General features: G+C 46.7%; 1 protein-coding gene across 1 annotated transcript in view; it reads left to right on the top strand.

The window, feature by feature from the left end:
- The window catches only part of TM2D1 (TM2 domain containing 1), a 44,842-nt gene extending 29,362 nt beyond the window's left edge, over positions 1–15,480 (top strand). Inside the window, exons 5-7 of the mRNA XM_027852821.1 lie at positions 7,966–8,039; positions 13,921–14,053; positions 15,188–15,480. Of these exons, the coding sequence (XP_027708622.1) occupies positions 7,966–8,039; positions 13,921–14,031 (185 nt within the window). The 3' untranslated portion in view covers positions 14,032–14,053; positions 15,188–15,480. The remainder of the gene's footprint in view (positions 1–7,965; positions 8,040–13,920; positions 14,054–15,187) is intronic.
- Positions 15,481–19,018: the final 3,538 nt, after the last annotated feature.

The following is a 19,018-nucleotide window of genomic DNA, read 5'->3' as shown; positions in this document are numbered from 1 at the left end:
CCCAGGATTGAAAGCTGCTTGGTGTAGGCGTACGAGCAAAAGGAATCCTGGTGACTAATGACCAGATTTATTATCTAACTCTCCAGGGTTTTGGCAAGGAGGCTGCCTTAAGTAAGAAAGGATCTCTAGTCTGAAAAGAGACTCTTTAGACTGAGGGCGTAGATGCAAGAACTAGCCTGTAGCAAAGCAGGGCACTTTAAAAAATTAATCTGTGTTCTCCATCTTATTTTGCAGCTGAGTAAATCCTGTTATTGAATTCATATTTTTAAGATGTGAAGTATGATTATTTAACTAATCCATTGGTAAAGCTGGTGTTTGGGCTTTGCTTTGTTGCTAGTCGGATGGCAGCATCGTTCTGGATCAGCCTGGCGTTGTGCGGCGGAGTCACGGTTCGGAAGGATGCCGAGGCCTCGCCGGACCCTCAGGAGCACATTGTTGTGGGGGGATCTCTGAAATATTTTTGCTGTCCAGCGGTGCCCTCACAGAGCCAAGGGCCAGACCTCTTGTCCGTGCTTCCCTGACACTTAGTTTTCAGAACCAGAAGACCCGAATGTCACAAGATAGCAGATCATGATGAGGCGGAAGTTTCTTTTTTCCCCCAAAAAAGTGAAAAAAAAATTAATCTGAATGAGCCCGCTGCTGAAGAATGTGATGAAAAATCGTAGTGCTATATTTATAAAGGGTTCTCCATGTTGTCAGACCATTGTACGGTGAAAACTCCCCAAGATGTCCTTTTGCCAAAGAAACCTTCCTCGAGTTCCGGAGGAATCGCCCCAGATCTCAGGCTTCTGCTTGTGCTCAGTCTCTGGCCTAGCCTGGAAGACCTGAGTTCAAATCCAGCCTCAGGCATGTGTGGCTTTAGGCAAGTCACTTAACCTGTCTGCCTCGGTTTCCTCAACAGCAAAATGAGGAAAGTCATGGCAGTGACCTCTCAGAAATGAGGATGGAACAAGATGTTTTGCCGCTGGCTTGGTTTGGGGCCCGGGGACTGTTAGCCAGCGCTCGTCCTTCTACACTGGCCAGCGGCCTCCGATTGTGCCCTTCCTCCTTCCTTCCTCCCGTCCCTCTGCCATCCTAGGATCTGGGGTTCAGGGCCATCTGCCTCCTTACACGTCTTCAGCTCCGTGGGGAGAGGGAACAGACAGCTGGAAGCAATGAGCTGGCGCATCTACAGCTGCGGGAGCCAAAGCTTGAAAGAGAAACTCGGCAATCCAGCGTGTGCAGCCCCAGGATCTCCTCCCTGCTCTCTGCCCGCATCCCCTCCTTGTCTGAACTGCCCATCAAAGAAGAAGAGGGATGCTGGAGAAGAGGGAGGTCCCTGTGAACTGTCCCGCAAGGGGCCCTGTGACCAGTGAATTACCGTTAACTGGAAAAGTTTTGTTTACTGAAGTTAAAGGAAGCTTCTGAGAGGGTGTGTGCGTGTGCATGTACATGTGTGTGCATGTGCATGTGTGTGCATGTGCATGGAGAACCCAGGAACCAGAGACTTGCTTCTCTCTCCTGAAGGCTGCTTTTACTCTTCATTCCATTATTAATGTGTTTAATTATGCAGTGTGTATTAAAAAGGACAAGAAATAATGGACAGAATGTTGAGCTTGGAGCCAGGAAACGTGGGTCCACCTTCTGCCTCAGGCACTTCCTAGCGGGGCAGCTCAGCACCGAAAGCCTCAGTTTCCTCATCTGCAGAAAGGGGATGTGGTATTCCTTGTATTACTTTCCGGATTGTTGGGAGGGATGTGCTTCACAGATGAGTTTCTGTCATCATTTCTATGCACAATCATCATTGAAGATTTTGTATAAACACAAATTCCTGTTGTGAACTTGGCAGTGATATCAATCTGTCGTCCGTTTCCCATCTCAGCACCTTTGCCCAGGCTGTGTCTTGTGCCTGGAGCACCCTCCCTCCTCACTTCCACCTCCTGGAGGCCATGGTTTCCTTTAAACACCACCTCCTGCACCCAGGCATCCCAGCCCGTCAACTAGCACTGCACTTGGCTTGGATTATTTTGTACATATTTGGAATTTACGTCCATGTTGTTTGCCCTGATAGAATGTCAGCTTTGAATGGGCGGTTGGGTCATAGTGTCTCCGGTCAGTCAGCCAGCGAGCCTTTATTAGGCACTTACTGTGTGTGGGCCCGTGAGGATGCATAGAAAGACACCAGGCGCCTCCGTCCTCCTGGAGCTCACAGACCCACCCCCGTCACACACCCCGGACACAGCGGAGGCGTTCCTGGAGAAGGAGGACGTTCCGCTGGGACGGCACGATGGTTGCCACTTTACAGACATCTTGTTCCATCCTCATTTCTGAGAGGTCGTTGCCATGATTGTCCTCATTTTGCTGTTGAGGAAACCGAGGCAGACAGGTTAAAGCCACCCATGTCTGAGGCTGGATTTGAACTCAGGTCTTCCTGGCTCCAGCCCCAACACTATCCACTGTGCCGCCAGCTGCCTCCCCGAAGCTCACTGCAGGCTTCTCTGTGACGTTCCCTCTTCCTCTCCAGGTTTGGAGTTCCCAGCGAGCTTCTGCATCTTAGCGTGCCAGGTAGTGTAGCTCACGCGATGTGCGGAGCAGCCTTCTGAGTAGGACGCGAGCGCGGCTCCCCTGGAAGTGTCCAGAATAAGGGGGCCGCCAGGTGGTGCCATAGCGCGCAGAGCCCGGGCCTGGAGTCAGGAAGACTCGGCTTCCTGAGTTCAAATCTGGCCTCAGACACTTACTAGCTGTGTGACCCTGGGCAAGTCACTTCACCCTGTTTGCCTCAGTTTCCTCAACCATAAAGTGGGAAGGAAATGGTGAGCCAGCCACTCCAGTAACTTTGCCAAGAAAACCCAAAACGAAGTCACACTTGACTGAAAACTGAACCACAACTACTTTTTAAAATATTTCTTCCTAGTTACATGTAAAGATAACTTTTAACATTCATTTTTTTTAGATTTTGAGTTCCCAATTTTCTTTCTCCTTCCTTTATCCCCCCCTTCCTGAGACGGTAAGCGTTTTGATGTAGGTCATACATGTTCAGTCATGCCCCACGTGTTATTGTGTTAGTCATGCACAACCACAATTTTAACGGAGATTTCCCTAGCAGCGTTTTCAGATTTGCACAGCATGTTGCATGGCTCAACTCAGCGACGGCCGCCCCCTCCCCCAGTGTCTTCCTTCAGAGACGGCTTTCCTCCATCCATTTGTACAGATCCTGTCCTCCCACCTAGTTATTGCCTGTGTTGCCCCCGTTTTGGAGTTCCTGGAGGGCAGGGCCTGGGTTTGTACCTCTCTTTGGATCATTAGTAATTAGCACAGTGCCTGGTACGTACTAAGCATTTAGTCAATGCTTGTTGACTGATTGATATTATGTCTGTTTAAGGGAAACTGAGGCCCCTGCCTACATAGTAACTGCCCCACCGTCTTTCTGATTTCTAAATGCAGCATCTGTGTACATGGGACGATGTCAGTGAAAAATTTAAAGCAGAAAGTAAAAACCCAAGCGGCAGATGCATTTAATGTGTGAAGTCGTGAAAGGACACCCTCCCTGGATCCTGACCCCAGGCAGGGCACGCCTGATGAGGGCGCCTTCCTCCTCTGATTCTTTTCTGTCGGTCATGGCGACCTCTGCTTTCACAGGGGAGAAACAGCTCAGAGTTAAACGAAGGACCTCATTGCTTCATTCTTTTTAGCCCCGTTACTCCCCCATCCCCAAGGGTGTGATTTGGCCGGGAGATGCCTCCGCCAGGGTAGTTGAATGCCCTGTGACTTGTGAGCAGGTCCTGCCCAGGGTCAGAGGCACCATTGGGGCTGTTTGGCTCAGCCCCCCCAGCCCGAATAGAAGGTATGGAAAGGCCGGTTCCATCTTCTTACTGGGCACTCCTCGGACCCCAGCTCTCACCTCGTCTGAGAAGAGGCATCACACAGCTAATTAATGTCAGTGATTTGGAGCAGGACCAGGCTTCCTGGTTCATAGGGTCATCCCTTTAGACTGGAAAGAGGTCTTTGAGGTCATGGAGTTCAGTCCCTCACTTTACAGGGAGCAGGTTAAGAAGGTGACTCACCCTGAGTCACATGGCTAATGAGTATCCGGCAGGATTCACACCCGGGTCTTCCTGACTCCACGCCCAGTGCGCTAACCACTGTGTCATACTGCCCCATGGCCACACTCCATAGCTTCCGTAACTGGATCGATACTGACATTTGCCAATCCCCAAGCATGGATGTGTTCTTTCATATCAGTGTTTTAGATTAGCAGCAGAGGGGTCTGTTGAGCTAAGTGTCCTCTGAGGCTTCTGAAACGCCCTCAGAAAGGGTGCGGGGGGTGCATAGAGAGCCTTTGGTAGAAACAAAAGGATGTCCTGTTCTAATAGCCTAATATTTGTGATGGTTCTGCGTATTCTAGCAGGCCTTCAGAGATTTATTTTTAAAGAGAAACATGCAAAAATTAATCTGAATGTGTTCCTACTTGTTATTCCTACCTCTATACATTTTTTAAAAGTTTTATTGATGCCCTTTACTTTTACATCACTGATTTTGGATGTGATCTTATCTGTTCTCTGCCCCTCTCCCGTAAGCCCTCCCTTGTTATGAAGGAAAACAGTAGAGGCAGAGCAGCCCCATCGGGGACCGCATCTGACGGGAAAGTCACCGCTGCCCTGGCATCCCCCCCTCCCCCGTGATGAGAAATGGGACAGACTTTCATTGCCCTCTTTTTAGGGCACATGTTTTTTCAGTTACTTAGAAGTTGGCGTGCTTTCAGTTTACAAGGTGTAGTCATTTTATTTTTTGTTGTTCGGGCCCTATGCGTTTCCTCTGTATCAGTTAATACAGATGGATTTCTCAGTCGTCCTTCTTACCTGCACGGTGCTACTCCATTCCATTCACATACCACACGTTGTTTAGCTATGGGCACCCACTTGGTTTCCAGTTCTTTGTTACCACAAACAAGTGCTTCTATGAATATTTTTTTATACACAGCACCTCCCTTCTTTCCCTTCCCTTCCTAGGTGTGCCCAAGAGCGAGATCACCAGGTCAAAGGATTCAGATAGGTTAGTTCATTTTCCCCCCCATAATTCCAAATCGATTTCCAGAAAGGTTGGGCCAGTTCACAGTTTGACCAATAGTATTAACATCTTTCTTTGCACAGTCCTTAGGACAGTGACTTTCCATTCCCAGATGCTGTGCTTATCTCAGTACATTTTTAAGGCAATTCCACCGTCCTGAAAGGCGTCATGAACAAAATAACCTCGTCCTTTAGAAGCAGCGTGTGTAAAGGGAAGACCCCTAGTCCATGCAGGCGGCTTGCGTCGAGGCTGAGCTCTGCTTCTTACTGACCACGGCCCTCTGAGTCATCCTTAGTTTCCTCACCTGCAAAATGGGAACAGTGTTTGCATCCCTTCTCTCACGGGGTTGTTCTGAGGAAAGCGCTTTGCAAACCTTTTAAGTGCCACATCAATCTGAGGTTTTGTTAGTCTTTTAATTGTCATTTCCATGAGTCCTTTCCATATGTCTCTGTGATCAAGGATACTAACAGCACGAAAGTTTCTGTTCTTTTCCTTCTTTGGTTATTTAACTGTGGTTCCCTCTTTTGGTTTCTTAGCCCTTTGTCCTTTCTGTCCTTGGTAGAGTCTTTGGTTCTGGGTCCACGCCATCACTCCCAATTGAAGGCAGATCTGCACTTCAGCCATCCCAGGCGGATGCTCATCTATCATGTGGAAAGATTTTCAAAGGAGATTCTGTATCCCAATGACCCGATCTTCTGTATTACTTACTGTTAGATTTCTCTGGCCCCAAACCCTCTGCTTGATGTGAGTTAGGAGGTATCATGGTGCCCTGGAAAGAGAGCTAGGTTTGGACTCAGAAGACCTGGGTGTGCCACTTGTTACCTGTCTGGTTTTTTGGGTTTTTTTTTAGGCAGTTGAGGTTAAGTAACTTGCCCAGGGTCACACAGCTAGTAAGTGTCAAGTGTTTGGTCTGAGGCCGGATTTGAACTCAGGTCTTCCTGACTTCAGGGCTGGTGCTGTATCCATTGTACCACCTAGCTGCCCACCACTTGTTACCTATCTGACGTTAGGCAAGTGACTTAACTCTGTGGGCCTCACTTCCTCTGTCTCTAATGAGGGGGTTGGATTAAGTGACCTCCAAAAACTCTCCTAATTCCAAATCTGTGATCTTAATTTATCAGCACTAGAGATGAAATAATAGAATCTAATAATTAATAACGATTTCTCTGTTGGAAGGGACCGCAGAGAGGTTGTTGACCCATTCTTGAGCAGTAATTTTCTCCACAGCATCGCTGACAATTGGTTATCCAACCTCTATTTCATGTGACAGGGAACAGAGAAAAGAAGATGGAAGGCAGATTGAGGGAGGGATTAGTCCTGGACAAACCAGGCTCCAACGGAGGATTACAAAAACATTTACAGCAGTTCTTTTAGCCAAGGCAAAGAATTTGAGACTGAGGGGTTTGGCTACTAAAGGGGAAAGGCTGAACAAGTTATGGTGTAGAAATGTGAGGGAACCCTAAGAAATGATGGCAGGAACGGCGGGGAGATTTCTATGAACTCCGCAGGGTGAGGTGAGCTGAGCCCGGATAAAGGTCTATACGGTGACAGCAATGTTGTGAAAACAGACAGCTCTGAAAGACTCAGCAAAGACCAGCTCACGATGAGACACGCTGCCTGCCTCCAGATAAAGAGGCCGTGGATTCTGAGTGCACATTGAGACTTTTGTTTTTTTAACATAACCAGTATGGCAATTTGTTTTGCTTGTATGTATGTTTGTAACAGAGGTTTTGTTTTCCTTTCTCATTTTGGGGTGAGGGGATGCGGGAAGAAGGCATATTCTTCTTGATTGAAAAACAAATAAATGTTTATTAAAACACAAAAATGGGAGCAGCTAGGTGGCGCAGTGGATAGAGCATGGGCCCTGGAGTCAGGAGGACCTGAGTTCAAATTTGGTCTCAGACACTTAACACTTACTAGCTGTGTGACTCTGGGCAAGTCACTTAACTCCAATTGCCTCACCAAAAAAAAAAAAAGGAATAGCCTGGGATGACATGGGTTTCCCCCCACAGAAGCCTTCATAGAATCCTAGATTTAGAGCTGGAAGGGAGCTTGGAGACCATCGGGTCTAACCCTTTCATTTTACAGAGGAGACAACTGAGGCCCAGAGTGTTCATATGAGTATTAAATGACTGAGGCAGGATTTGAACTTACGGTTTCTGACTCCTGAAGACATTGTTCTTTTTTGTTCAGGTCCAGGTTGGACTAGATGAATTCTTAAGCCCCTTCTAACTCCTAAGGTTCAAGCAACCAATCAGCTAACTAGCACTTAGCACAGTGCCTGGCACACAGTAGGTGCTTAATAAAGGTGTATTAATTAATTGAATCAATAAGCATTTATTAGTTGGCTGCTGTGTGCCACGACTCCTGTGACTGTCCTATTACAGTTTTGGTATTTCAGAGTGATATCCAGAGTTATTCTCCAATTGGCTACATTTTTGTAGGCGTTCCAAACTTTTTTGTTTGAAGTCTTTCTGATGAATTTACGTATATTAAAACTGGGGAACAGATCCTATTGATTCTAGATCAAATAGAGATGTCATAGAGAAATGTTTTTACTTTTAAAAATATCCTATAACTCTAATACACTGAGTTTTAAAGATTTGTTTCTTTAGACTTTTAGCACAGAAGAACTTCTGCAAATTTCATTACATTTTCCCTTCATTTCCTGATAACTGGTCTGCTAATTCAGTTAAGAAACCCTGGACTTTTACTCTTTCTTTAAATCTGTTTCATGTATGATCACATGAACTTTTGTTAGAGAAATGGATTCTTCTGCTAGTTTCAAATTCTTGAAATAAAAGTATCAGTGTGGAGCATCTTGCCACGCTTCCTACAAAATCCAAAAGTTCTGTTCGCATTGTGGAACAGTTTGGAGGGTGTCGATTGATCTTTTGTTTTGTTTTGTTTCGTTTCTAGGTTTGTTAAAGTTTTGCACTGTAGGATTTTGTGGAATCGGCAGTCTGATTGACTTCATTCTCATTTCAATGCAGGTGAGCTGATTTCCAAGTATACTCACTTTAGTTGTAAGGGGGTGTGTGTGTGTGTGTGTGTGTGTGTGTGTGTGTGTGTGTGTGTGGTGTGTTTTTTCACCCAAGAAGAGAAAATGTGTATAAATCCAAGGACTTTGGTCTTTTGATTATTGATTTTCCACATTGTCTCTGAGAATGCTCCTCTCCTTCACGCACTCTCTAAGAGTGGAAAGGAGGAACAGCCTTCCTTCATCCTCCTCTTTTAAATGCTCTGCTATTCAGACCTCATTTCTTATTTCTTTTTGGCTCAGCCATGTAGGTCCATGTAGAGTGTGAACTGGTCTCATTTGGTTTGGTTTCCTGGTGTTTTCTTTTTTTTCTTTTTCTTTTTTTTTTTTAAGGCAGTTGGGGTTAAATGACTTGCCTAGGGTCACACAGCCAGTTAAGTGTCAAGTGTCTGAGGTCAGATTTGAACTTGGGTCCTCCCGACTCCCAAGGCCAGAGCTCTATCCACTGTGCCACCTAGCTGCACCTTCTTGGTGTTTTCTTTTGGGTAGACCAAACACCTTTGTTCCAGTGATAGGTGTTTCTGTAAGCTTTTATGACACATCATTTCAGTGTAGATGGCCTATCTCCGAGCCTAGTAGTAGTTTATTAAATTGTGTGTCTTTGGATATACCCATTCACAGACTAAAACATAGTAGAATTAGGGGGATAAAAAGGTGACGTTGAGCGTAAGTATTAAAAAGTCTTTTGCATGTTGTCTGGAACTAGTAATACATTTCAAATTTCTATCACATATCACACTAAGAAGTTGACAGTTATTAATGTTTTCCAAATTTGCTTTGTAAAATGGGCCCACCAGATAACTGCCATGTTTATGTTTCTGAGCACTCACAGATACCACCAGGTATTTACTTTGCAAAGTATTGTGTCCCAGATGCAGGGTTTGTGGAGTTTAAACGGTAAGTGCCCAGATTTAGCATTTGAACTTGCAAAATACATTTCTTCCTTTGTTCATCAAATGTTTGTTAAGTGCCTGACATTGGAACAAGCCTGTCCTCGAACTTGCTGCAAGTTTGCAGGTTATGACCCTCATTCTGTTCTCCTGCCCTGAAATACAGCATCTCCAGGCCTCGCCTTCTTGCTGTTTCCTGCAGTCAGTCTTTAGTCTGCAGATAAAAGCACAGAGCTAGGAAGAAAATATGCAGGCTGCCATATTGTGAGGAGGAGGCAGCATCTGGGGAAAAAATAAGACCAGCAGCGTTAAACAAAGAAAATATTTGGTTTTGAATTTGAAATTCTACTATATTCACCCACCAGCATATGCCCTTCCTCCTCTGACTGTGGGACAGGCAAGTAGGCATGAAGAGGCTAAGGTAACATTTTACATATGTTAGGAAAGTGGTGTCTCATGTTAAGTGACATTCAAGGAAATTTAATGTATCCTTGGGATTCTTAGAGTTAAGACTTCCAAAACTAAATAGCTCCGTGGTTCCACCATCTGTCTGATAGCGTTAGAAGGAGTTTTATCTTTTGGTTGCTGTAGCATTTCCTTGCAGCTCTGATTTACATAAAATCACAAACTTGGAAGGGACCTCATGAAATCATCAGCTGATTCAGCCTCTGCCCGGAGGTGGCTGAACGCCTAATTTCCCCTTCCTCAAGACTTCCAGGGAAGGCGTTTGGGGAAGAATCAGCCTTCACGTGCTGAGTCCCTGTCCCATGTCTGTGGTAGTTGTAAGGATGGAAGACCAGCTCCGAAGTGCTCTCACCTGGGGAAGAAGGAGTCCCTTCTCCAAGTGTGCCAAACGGTGTTCTACACACCCAGGATAAGTTTTAACGTGTGGCCGCATCTGAAGGGAGGCATGTTCAAGATGCATTATTTTTAAACAGTATGAGTAACTTTTAACTACGAGCATTATCAACATACGTTAATATTTATGGCAGGAATAGATTTGTTCCAGTTGATTATAGACATTTCCAGACTGCTTTTTTGTGTGTGGAGTTCTTCTGCTCCCCTTTTCCTCCTGCTCTCCTTGCCCATTTTTTTAAACTATTAAATATTCCTCCCCAGTGGTTAGCAACGTTTTTCTGTTGGGCTGTGATCCCAGAAACACATCGTGCATGGCCTCATGACCTCCCAAAACACACATTATGATTTTTCTTTTACACTTCATAGTTTGTAATGAAAACTCAGAAAAACCATCCTAGGAAAAAAAATAAGTCTAGATACTTGTATTCTAATGTTAAATAATGGCAAAACACTTTGTGCACATCTGTTGCTAGATGAACTAGACTTAACTTGAAGTTCAAGCAGTTCCAGAAACTGCATCTACTATTCATTACCAAACCTAGCCAGGGTGTTCAGATGCTCAGCATTAAAAGAGTATCTCTGTAATAATACAGGGACGGCGTCGGGGGATGGGAAATGATACAAGATATTAAATTACCTCGGCACCTGGGGCCTGAGTGCAAATGTGGACTCTGTGGGTAGTCCGTGGGAGCCCCTTCATGTCCCTCTGCTTCCCTGAGATAGCTCTGATGGTCTGAGAAGCCCTGCTGGCCTTGCTCCTGCAGCTGGCCGTCCACGAGTCAGCGCTGCTGCAGAAGTGCCTTGTTATTGCCAACCTGTGTCACCGCTATCCGCTGGATAGACTTCATGTCGGATGTCTTCTTTGCCGCTCATTTTGGCCCTTAGCCTAATGTCCGTAGAGTCGTAGATTTAGAGCTCGAAGGGATTGGAGAGATTCTCCAGTCCCCTCATTTTACAGATGAGTAAACTGAGGTCCTGCGAGAGATCGCAGGACTTGTCCTCTGCCTCACCTGTGCGGGCTCTACCTTTTCACACTGTAAGGTGAAGACCTGAGATTCAAACCTCTCTCTCCTGAAACCAACAAGTCTTTACTAAGTGCTGGAGGTGGCACTGAGATGGGGCTTGGAGTGTTGTAGTGGAGGAGCTGAGACAGCCAGAGTTAGGGGCACAATGTGTGGTAAGGCTGAAGTAGGCAAACCGAGGAAGTCAAACTTTATCCTTGAGGAGAGGTCGGGTTTGCCTGTGCTCTACACCTGGGCAAGACCCCTTGGAGACTGTGTGGCCCAGAGAACACTGAGGAGGCCACGGCAGCAACTCGGCCTGAGCTGTGGGGGTGGCTGTGGGTCTGGCTTGGGTTTGAGGCTAGACCGCTCCTAAGCAGTTGGATGATGGGGCCTGAGACTTGGGACATTGTTGGTACTCCCCAGAAAAGTGACGTGGCACCAGACGGATGTCTTAGCCGGTCACTCCCTTGCTGGACGACCCTAGGAAGTGATTTGGAGCCTCACTGGAGGAGTACGAAAGGGTAGCACCCTTAGTGTTGTTCTCCCACCCCCTTTGCCTCTGCTGGTTTAATCAGCCACACCCTGTTACACCAATTAACTGGCGTTTTTGTTTTTTCTCTTTGTTGTTGTTGTAGTTTTAGACTAGTGGCAGTACTGGGGTCCTCGAGGTCCCCTTCTCTTCTGTTTTATGTAGTTGATATGAAACAAAACATTTAAGACTATGATCTTTAGCTCAGAGCCCAATTAGGAAAATTCCTAACATTTAGCCAGAGTTTTGGCTCTCTGACCTAATTTGAATCTGTTTATCTCTAGCTAAGCCTTGGCCTCTTTATTGGAAGGCAAAAATTCAGGTTACCAGAAATACTGGGGTCAAGAGACAAGCAAAGTGTGTGTGTTACAGAGTGTGTTAATGGGAGGGTGAGGGAAGCTGGGGGAGGAGGCCTGTTCCTGAAACTCAGTCAGTGAAGAGTCTGGCTTGGTGACTCAGTGCCCTGGAGTCAGGAGGACCTGCGTTCAAATCTGGCCTCACACGCTGCCTAGCTGTGTGACACTGGGCAAGTCACTTCACCCTGTTTGCCTCAGATTCCTCATCTGTAAAATGAATTGGAGAAGGAAATGCAAACCACTCCAGAGTCTATGCCAACAAAACCCCAAATGGGGTCAGGGAGAGTCAGACATGACTGAAATGACTCAGTAACAATAGCCCAAGTGTCCCACCCTGAGAGGCCGGTGAGGGCTGGCCACCCCCTCTCTGCCCCTGTGCTGCTCATTCTCCAGGCTCCACTTTTGAGGTTCTCCCTTCCTGTATGTGACCGAGAGTGTCTAGGTGAGACCCCGTGGCGTGACTTGGGCTCGAGAGAGTCCCAGGTGGGTCTCTGGGCGGAGACGAGGGCTGGTCCTCTGAGCTCCAGGCCTCAAGATGCCAATCAGTTCTGAAGCCTGGTTACAAAAGCATGGAAAGAACCTCGTAAACAGTGCTGCCTGACGGTGGCTGGAAGAGAGCGCGCCAACAATGGGCTTTCTCCAGGGACGCCCTGTTTTCACTGGGATGGCGACATGAAGTGTAGCGACTTCCAGGACGAGCACTGCGCTCTGTTAAAATAGAACTGATTGGTGGCGAGTCTGAGGCCAGAGGTCCGCTTCTGCCACGGTCAGGGAGCTTTGCCCTCTCAACTGTAAACAATGACGTGGCTCAGAAGGGGGTCAGTCACGGACGCTTTGCTCGGGGTGTGTGAATGGAAAGCACACAAACATTTACCTTTATTGGCCGGCCCTGTCATTCCCCATGGGCATTTACCCTCACTGTGAGAATCAGGAGCGTTGGTAGGTCTCGTTCACCTCTTATAACCGATCCAGGCGTTATTATCTCACTTGACAGAGGAGACGATTGAGGCCTAGCCGGGGTTAAGTGATTCAGGAGCCAGAAAACCCGGGTTCAGCTCCTGGCTCTGCTGCTTGCTCCATTCGTTACCTTGGGCAAGTCATTTAACCTTAGCGGGCCTCTGTTTTCCCATTTGTGAAATGGGTTGGACTAGAAGAATGCTTGAGTTCCTTCCATCTGTAAATTCAGGATCCTGTGACTTGCCTGTAGCCCTAAGCAGAATTCGCACCCTGGGTTCTCCTGCCTCCACCCCCAGCACTCTCTTCATTGCAGGAAGTCACCTGCCCCCTTGGTCTGTGATGTCTCTTAGGCCTAAATCCGAACCTTTAGACTACACGCGGGGAACAAAGCGAATGGAATTTCTAAAGCAAAGGTGGGTCCATTCTGTGGCTGGAACCAGATACTTTGTTGTCCTTGAGAGACTCCAATCTGCACCCCAGACCTTGCCTTTCCAAAGGAAATAATGGTTGTGTTCATTGAGGAGGAGGACGAATGGAGCTCAGTATTGGGGGGGCCAAGCTCTAGGGTCATTCCAGGACCTGGGGGCCTGAGGGTGGCACGTCCCCTTCAAGGTCACCACAGAAGGGAAACTGGAGGTTTGTTAGGCTCCAGAATTCAGTTTGGCATTTCAAGAGGCCCAGGTGGGTAAATTGGGAATCGTGTTGGATGCCACAGGCTAAACTCCTTAACCTCTATTGCAGACAGCCCAGGCATCCTCTCCGAGTCTTGGGGGGAAGACCTGGCCTCCAGGGTGTTTAGAGGGGCCCTGCCAACCTCTGTCCTCAGGGGCCAGAGGAATAAGGGTCATTTCTTCTGCCTGGACTTTGCTGCTTGATTCCTCAGTGCGGCCCTGAGACTGTTTGGTCTCCCCTCTACAGATTTCCTTTCTTATACTCACAGCTATTTTCCACCTGACTTTAGGGCCTGAAAAGGTTTTATTTTTGACTCGAAATCAGACGTAATCAGAAGGAGGGAGCACACTTGTCAGCTTTTGTCCTTAACATACTTGGCTTCACGATCACACCTAGGAAGGTGCTAATTCAGACCAAACACAAAAAGCTTCGTAACCTTGGTAGGTGTTTTCCCTGAGGATTGTGACAGAATAGATAGAATGGGATGGAATAGATAACTAGGGACAAAAGCCTTCAAAATACTGCAGAAATGACCCTTGTACTTAGAAAACTTCCCTTTCTTTTTCAGATCGTAGGTCCTTCTGACGGCACTAGTTACATTATCGATTATTATGGAACAAGACTTACAAGACTGAGCATTACCAATGAAACGTTTAGAAAAACACAGAAGTACCCTTAGACACTCGGAAGACAGCTCAGTGGTAAGCGGCTGCGTGCAATCTCAAATGAGTTTATCTCTGCCCTCAGCTTTGTAGCCCTGTACCTTGTTTATATCTACTTTCATCGACCCTGCCGTGACAAAAGAGGGTCAGCAGCAGCAGCTCCTGAAGATCAGGGCCTGTCTTTGGCCTTGCTTTGTATTCCCAGTGCTCAGCACAGGGCCTGGCACATAGCAGGGGGTTAATGACTGACATTCAGTGTGCATGGATGGGTTGGATTAACACATTGAAAAATAGCAGTACTGAAATGTGTGGTACACTTTTCACATGCTTTGTAGGCAGTCATTGATGAAGGCAGAGGACATGAAAACATTATTTCATAGTAAATTGCATCCTTACCATCACAAAAGTGAAAGGCTAGGTAAAGACCCCAAAAGCCCACTGTGGGAAATTTGTCAATTTTGTAAAATTGTCAATAAATGATAATGAATATTAATTTATGTATTTAATGTAATGACAGGCAGCTTGGCATGGTAGATAGAAAAAGGTAGAAGAAAATGAAATGTTATATATGTAAATTATGGAAGGAAGATATTTTTAAAATTCAAGAAATGGAAAGATTTATTAGGGGCAAGATACATGTCCTTGACTTGGTGAAAAATTTAAAAATATTCTGCATAATTAACATAATTAAAAGGAAAAAAAACAGAGAAAATGTTTGTGGCAAATATGACATTTGAAACTTGATATCTAAACTATAAAAGGAAGTATTTAAAAGCCCCAGTGGCAATTCCCAGTCCACCATGGTCAGGTGGTCTAAAGATATGAGTAGACAGTTTTCATAAAAGGAATCTCATATTGTTTATCATCACTTGAAAAATGCGCAGCCTCACTGATTGTCAAAGTAGTGAGAACTTTGAGGTGGCTCATTCCCATCAAACTGGCAAGAATAGAATTGAGAAATGGCTACAGGATGGTAGAGGAGGGGGAGGAAGTGGAGGGAGGGGGAAAAGGAGGGGGGGGGGAGGAGGGGGGGGGGGGGGAGGGGAGGGAGGAGGGGAAGAGGGGGGGGGTGGGGCTGGGGGCATCCGAGCCCATCATTGTTCAAGGAGGCGTCTGCAGTAACTTTGTGGACTTAAAAAAGCCGTTTTAACTTGATTCTGTTTTTTCTTTTAGGTTTTGTGCTTCCTTGATTTTAAGAGCGCTCCAGAGCGTGAATCCCAGGCTTTCTCATCGTCCCTGTCCGCACAGCACGCCTCAGTTGCTTCTCTGTGATTTTTACTGGAGATTTTTTTAGATATTTTATTCTGAGATTTGGTTCACTGGAGACTTTCTCTGAGGCCTCTTGTCTCCCTTGGAGGGCTTTCTCACCCACCTGCTTGCCTTTTCCCCACCCCAAATGCCTTTTCCGTAGGCAAGTTGTGGCTTGTCATTTTTCCTTCTTCAAAATAAAACAATAGAATAACTTCTTTGCTGAGTATGATTCATTCACACCATTTCTGGGCTTTCTTTTTGAAAGAAAATTCTTAGAAGTCTGAATGGAGCCGTCTTCTGATTCTGGGGCCTGGGTTCAGATCATGGTTATTATGTTCCTCACTATCTCTGTGACCTTGGACAAGTGACTTCGTTTCTCTGGGCCTCAGTTTTCTTTATAATGAGGAGCTTGGGCAAAGTGACCATTAAGTTCCCCTCCAACTTTTAATAAGAGCAGCTGGTGTGTCTAGAGGATGGGTTTTTTTTTTTTTAACAGATGGGGAAACTGAGGCTGAACAAGGTTAAGTGACTTGTCCAAGATGACTCAGCTAGTAAGTTTCTGAGGTGGGATTTGAACCCAGGTCTCCCTGATTCTTAAGCCTAATTGCTTTATGTCTTATTTGACTAAATATCATTTCTATGGTTTTGGGTGTAACACCTTTTCTACAGCATTTGAATCTACCTGGTATTAAAGGGCTTTGGCCTGCCTGGGAAGGCTGAGGCAGCCTGGCTGTATCTGGCACAGATTCGTGCTTGTGAAGTCTGAAACCTTGCCCTCTGTGCTTCTAGTGGGGCCAGCTCCCCATTCAGCACTGCCTGAGCCGGGGTGTCTGGAGGTGGGCAAGAGAGGGGCATGGAGCAGATAATGAGTGCCCCCTGTCTGGTAGCAGCCCCAGACTGATGGGGGGTGGAGCTCTGAGAGTTGCCCCCGTGTCCATGGCAGCCCCTGCAGCCTCCCTGTCCTCGGCCCTGACCTGGACCAGGAATTCTGCTCGTTTCCTTGGCCTTGGAGAGGCAGTCAGGGGCTGGGTCACCTCTGGAGGGAGCGTGGTGGTGGCTTCAGGAAGAGGCTGGCCCTGGCTACCGGTCACCCACCGATCAAAGAGACGAGAAGGAGCCTCAGTCCTCTGACCCTCCCAAGCGCTGGTTTACCTTAGCCTGCTAAAGCCCTTCAAAAGTCGTTGTTATCTTAAATGACCTAAGGAAAAGAAGGGCGTGTGCGTTTCAGGGCCAAGAGATCTGGGAGTCTGGGTACCTGGACAGGAGACAAGGGCTGGTGGCTTAGTATTGTTATTTTTATTATTCTCATCATTGTAGCTAGCTCTAAGGTTTGTAAAGTGCTCTGCTTATTTCGTTTGGTCCTCACAACCACCCTCTGGTGCAATTTTTATCCTCATCTTACAGATTTTTCAAGAAACTGAGACCCAGGTAGGCTAAGTGATTTGCCCAGAGTCATACAGCTCTTAACTGAGGCAAGATTTGAGTTCAGGTCACGTCTCCTGACTCTAGCCCTCTTATCCACTGTACCACCTAGGTGCTTCTAAAATTAATAATAGGAATAAGAAGAATTATATTAGGGGCAGCTAGGTGGCACAGTAGATAGAGCTCCAGCCTTGGAGTCAGGAGGACTGGAGTTCAAATCCAGCCTTAGATAACTTGACACTTACTAGCTATGTGACCCTGGGCAAATCACTTAACACCAAAAAAAAAAAAAAAAGCAAAAAGAAGAATTATATTGCATTTTTTGTCTGAACCTCTGCTTTCATCGGTGGAGGGAATTCCCATAGAGGAAACGCCCCCAGCAGTGCAAGATTGCACATCCTGTGTAACTTGGGTGGTAGAGAGTGGCACTGGGGTCACACAGGTAGGATGTGTCAGAGGCAGGGCTTGAACCTAGGTCCTGCTGACTCAGTCTCCCAAATCTGTCCTGCCACTTGGCTGTGTGACCTTCACCCACCCGACGCTCTCTTCCCTTATCTGTAAAATGAAGGCTTGAATTCATTGACTTTGTCGAGTTCTTCCCAGCCGTCATTCACTCTGCAGACTTCCCACTGAGGGCAGCCTGGCCCAGGTTTGGACTGCTCCACACTTCCAGCACCCTGGGGTCCAAGGAGAATGGGTCCAGTCCATCCGGGCCGAGGGTCGCCTCTACCTTCATTCCCTCACAAGCTGTCAGGGCCACCGGGCTCAGGAGCTATGCCAGATCCTGGAGATGGGTGTGGCAATGTCTTGGAGGAGGGTTTCCCAGGCAGTGCCTCGCTGCACTCAAACGCTTTCTTAGAGCCAACGAGCACCGTAGGCTTTTAACCTTTCACTTTTGTGATGGTAAGGATGCAATTTATTGTGAAATAATGTTTTCATGTCCTCTGTGTTCATCGAGGATTGCCTGTGAATCGTTTGAAAAGTAATCCTTTAACATTTTGTGTAATAATAAGTTAGCATTTTTGCGAGGCCTTAAGGTTTACAAGACACCTTCCGTATGTGACCTCATTTGATCTTCACAACAACCCTGGGAGGTGGGTGCTATTATTATCCCCATTTTTCAGATGAGGTGACTTGCCCAGGGTCACACAGCCAGTAAACGTCTTAAGGAAGTCTTCCTAACTGATCAGTATGGATAGTTGGGTAAGCGCATGTATGACTGTTCTCCCAGTTTCTTTTTTTCCTTATAATAACATGTAAGAGGGTTTTTTTTAGATGTTATATGGTGATGAGTCATGGAATCCCACTGTCCCTGAAAAATTGAAACTGAGGTTCAATCACAGGGCAATGAGGAGGTGTCTGGTGGGTGTGAGACGGCTCAACATGTTGTAGATGAGGAATTTTGCAAGAGAAGGATGAAACGGGTGTCATCAGAGAAAGGGGCCAGGGATGGAGCAGGAGCAAGGGGTGGGAGAGCCCACGTGCACCAGCGGTAACCAGGCCAAGGTGAGAGATCTGGGGAAGGACCCCCAGCGGTTTGAGTGAAACCCCTGAGGACAGATTATGGAAGGACGTGGACAATGACAGGTGCCCACCGTGGGTCTCTTGGAAGGAAATGCTCACGCTGATGAGATTAAAAATTCATGGGACGTGCAGAATTAGCTAATGCATGGTCGCCACTACTATTGTGTGTCTAACTAATAGTTCCCAGCAGGCTTATAAGAGTGTTCTGATTATGTGATTAAATTAATACGTCCTGCCCGTGTGTATTTGTATCCAAACCCAAAATACCATCTCCGTTGTTCCCCTTTGGTCTGGAGCTGCCCTTTTGCACACAGGAAGTGTTTAATAAATGCTTGTTGACTCTTCTTCATCCATGGTATTCCAGCTCCCTCTCACGACCTTGGCGCTGGCTGAACCTCATTCCTCATGTGTACTCCCCTCCTCACCTTGACCTCTTGGAGTCCAGGACTTCCTTTAAGACTCAATTCGAGGGGCAGTTAGATGGCGCACCTGCCCTGAAGTCAGGATGACCCGAGTTCAAATGCGGCCTCAGACACATAACGCTCACTAGCTGTGTGACTCTGGGCGAGTCACAACCCCAATTGCCTCACCAGAAAAAAAAAAAAAGACTCAATTCGAACTCCTCTTTCTCCCCAGGGTCACTGCTGGTCCTTTAGTGCTGGCCCCTGCTTGTGCCTTCCCATCCAAAGTTGTCTTGGGTCTGCTTTATATGTGTCTTGTATATATTTATATGTTTACATGTTGCCTCTCTTGATAGAAAGATGATATGGGGATAGAACATAAGCTCCTTGAGGGCAGGAACTCTTT

The sequence above is a fragment of the Vombatus ursinus genome, unplaced genomic scaffold, assembly GCF_900497805.2.
Source record: "Vombatus ursinus unplaced genomic scaffold, bare-nosed wombat genome assembly UNPS02009824.1, whole genome shotgun sequence".
NCBI lineage: Eukaryota > Metazoa > Chordata > Mammalia > Diprotodontia > Vombatidae > Vombatus > Vombatus ursinus.
Note: the sequence above shows the minus strand (reverse complement) of the source record. Positions and strands in the feature narration are given on the sequence as shown.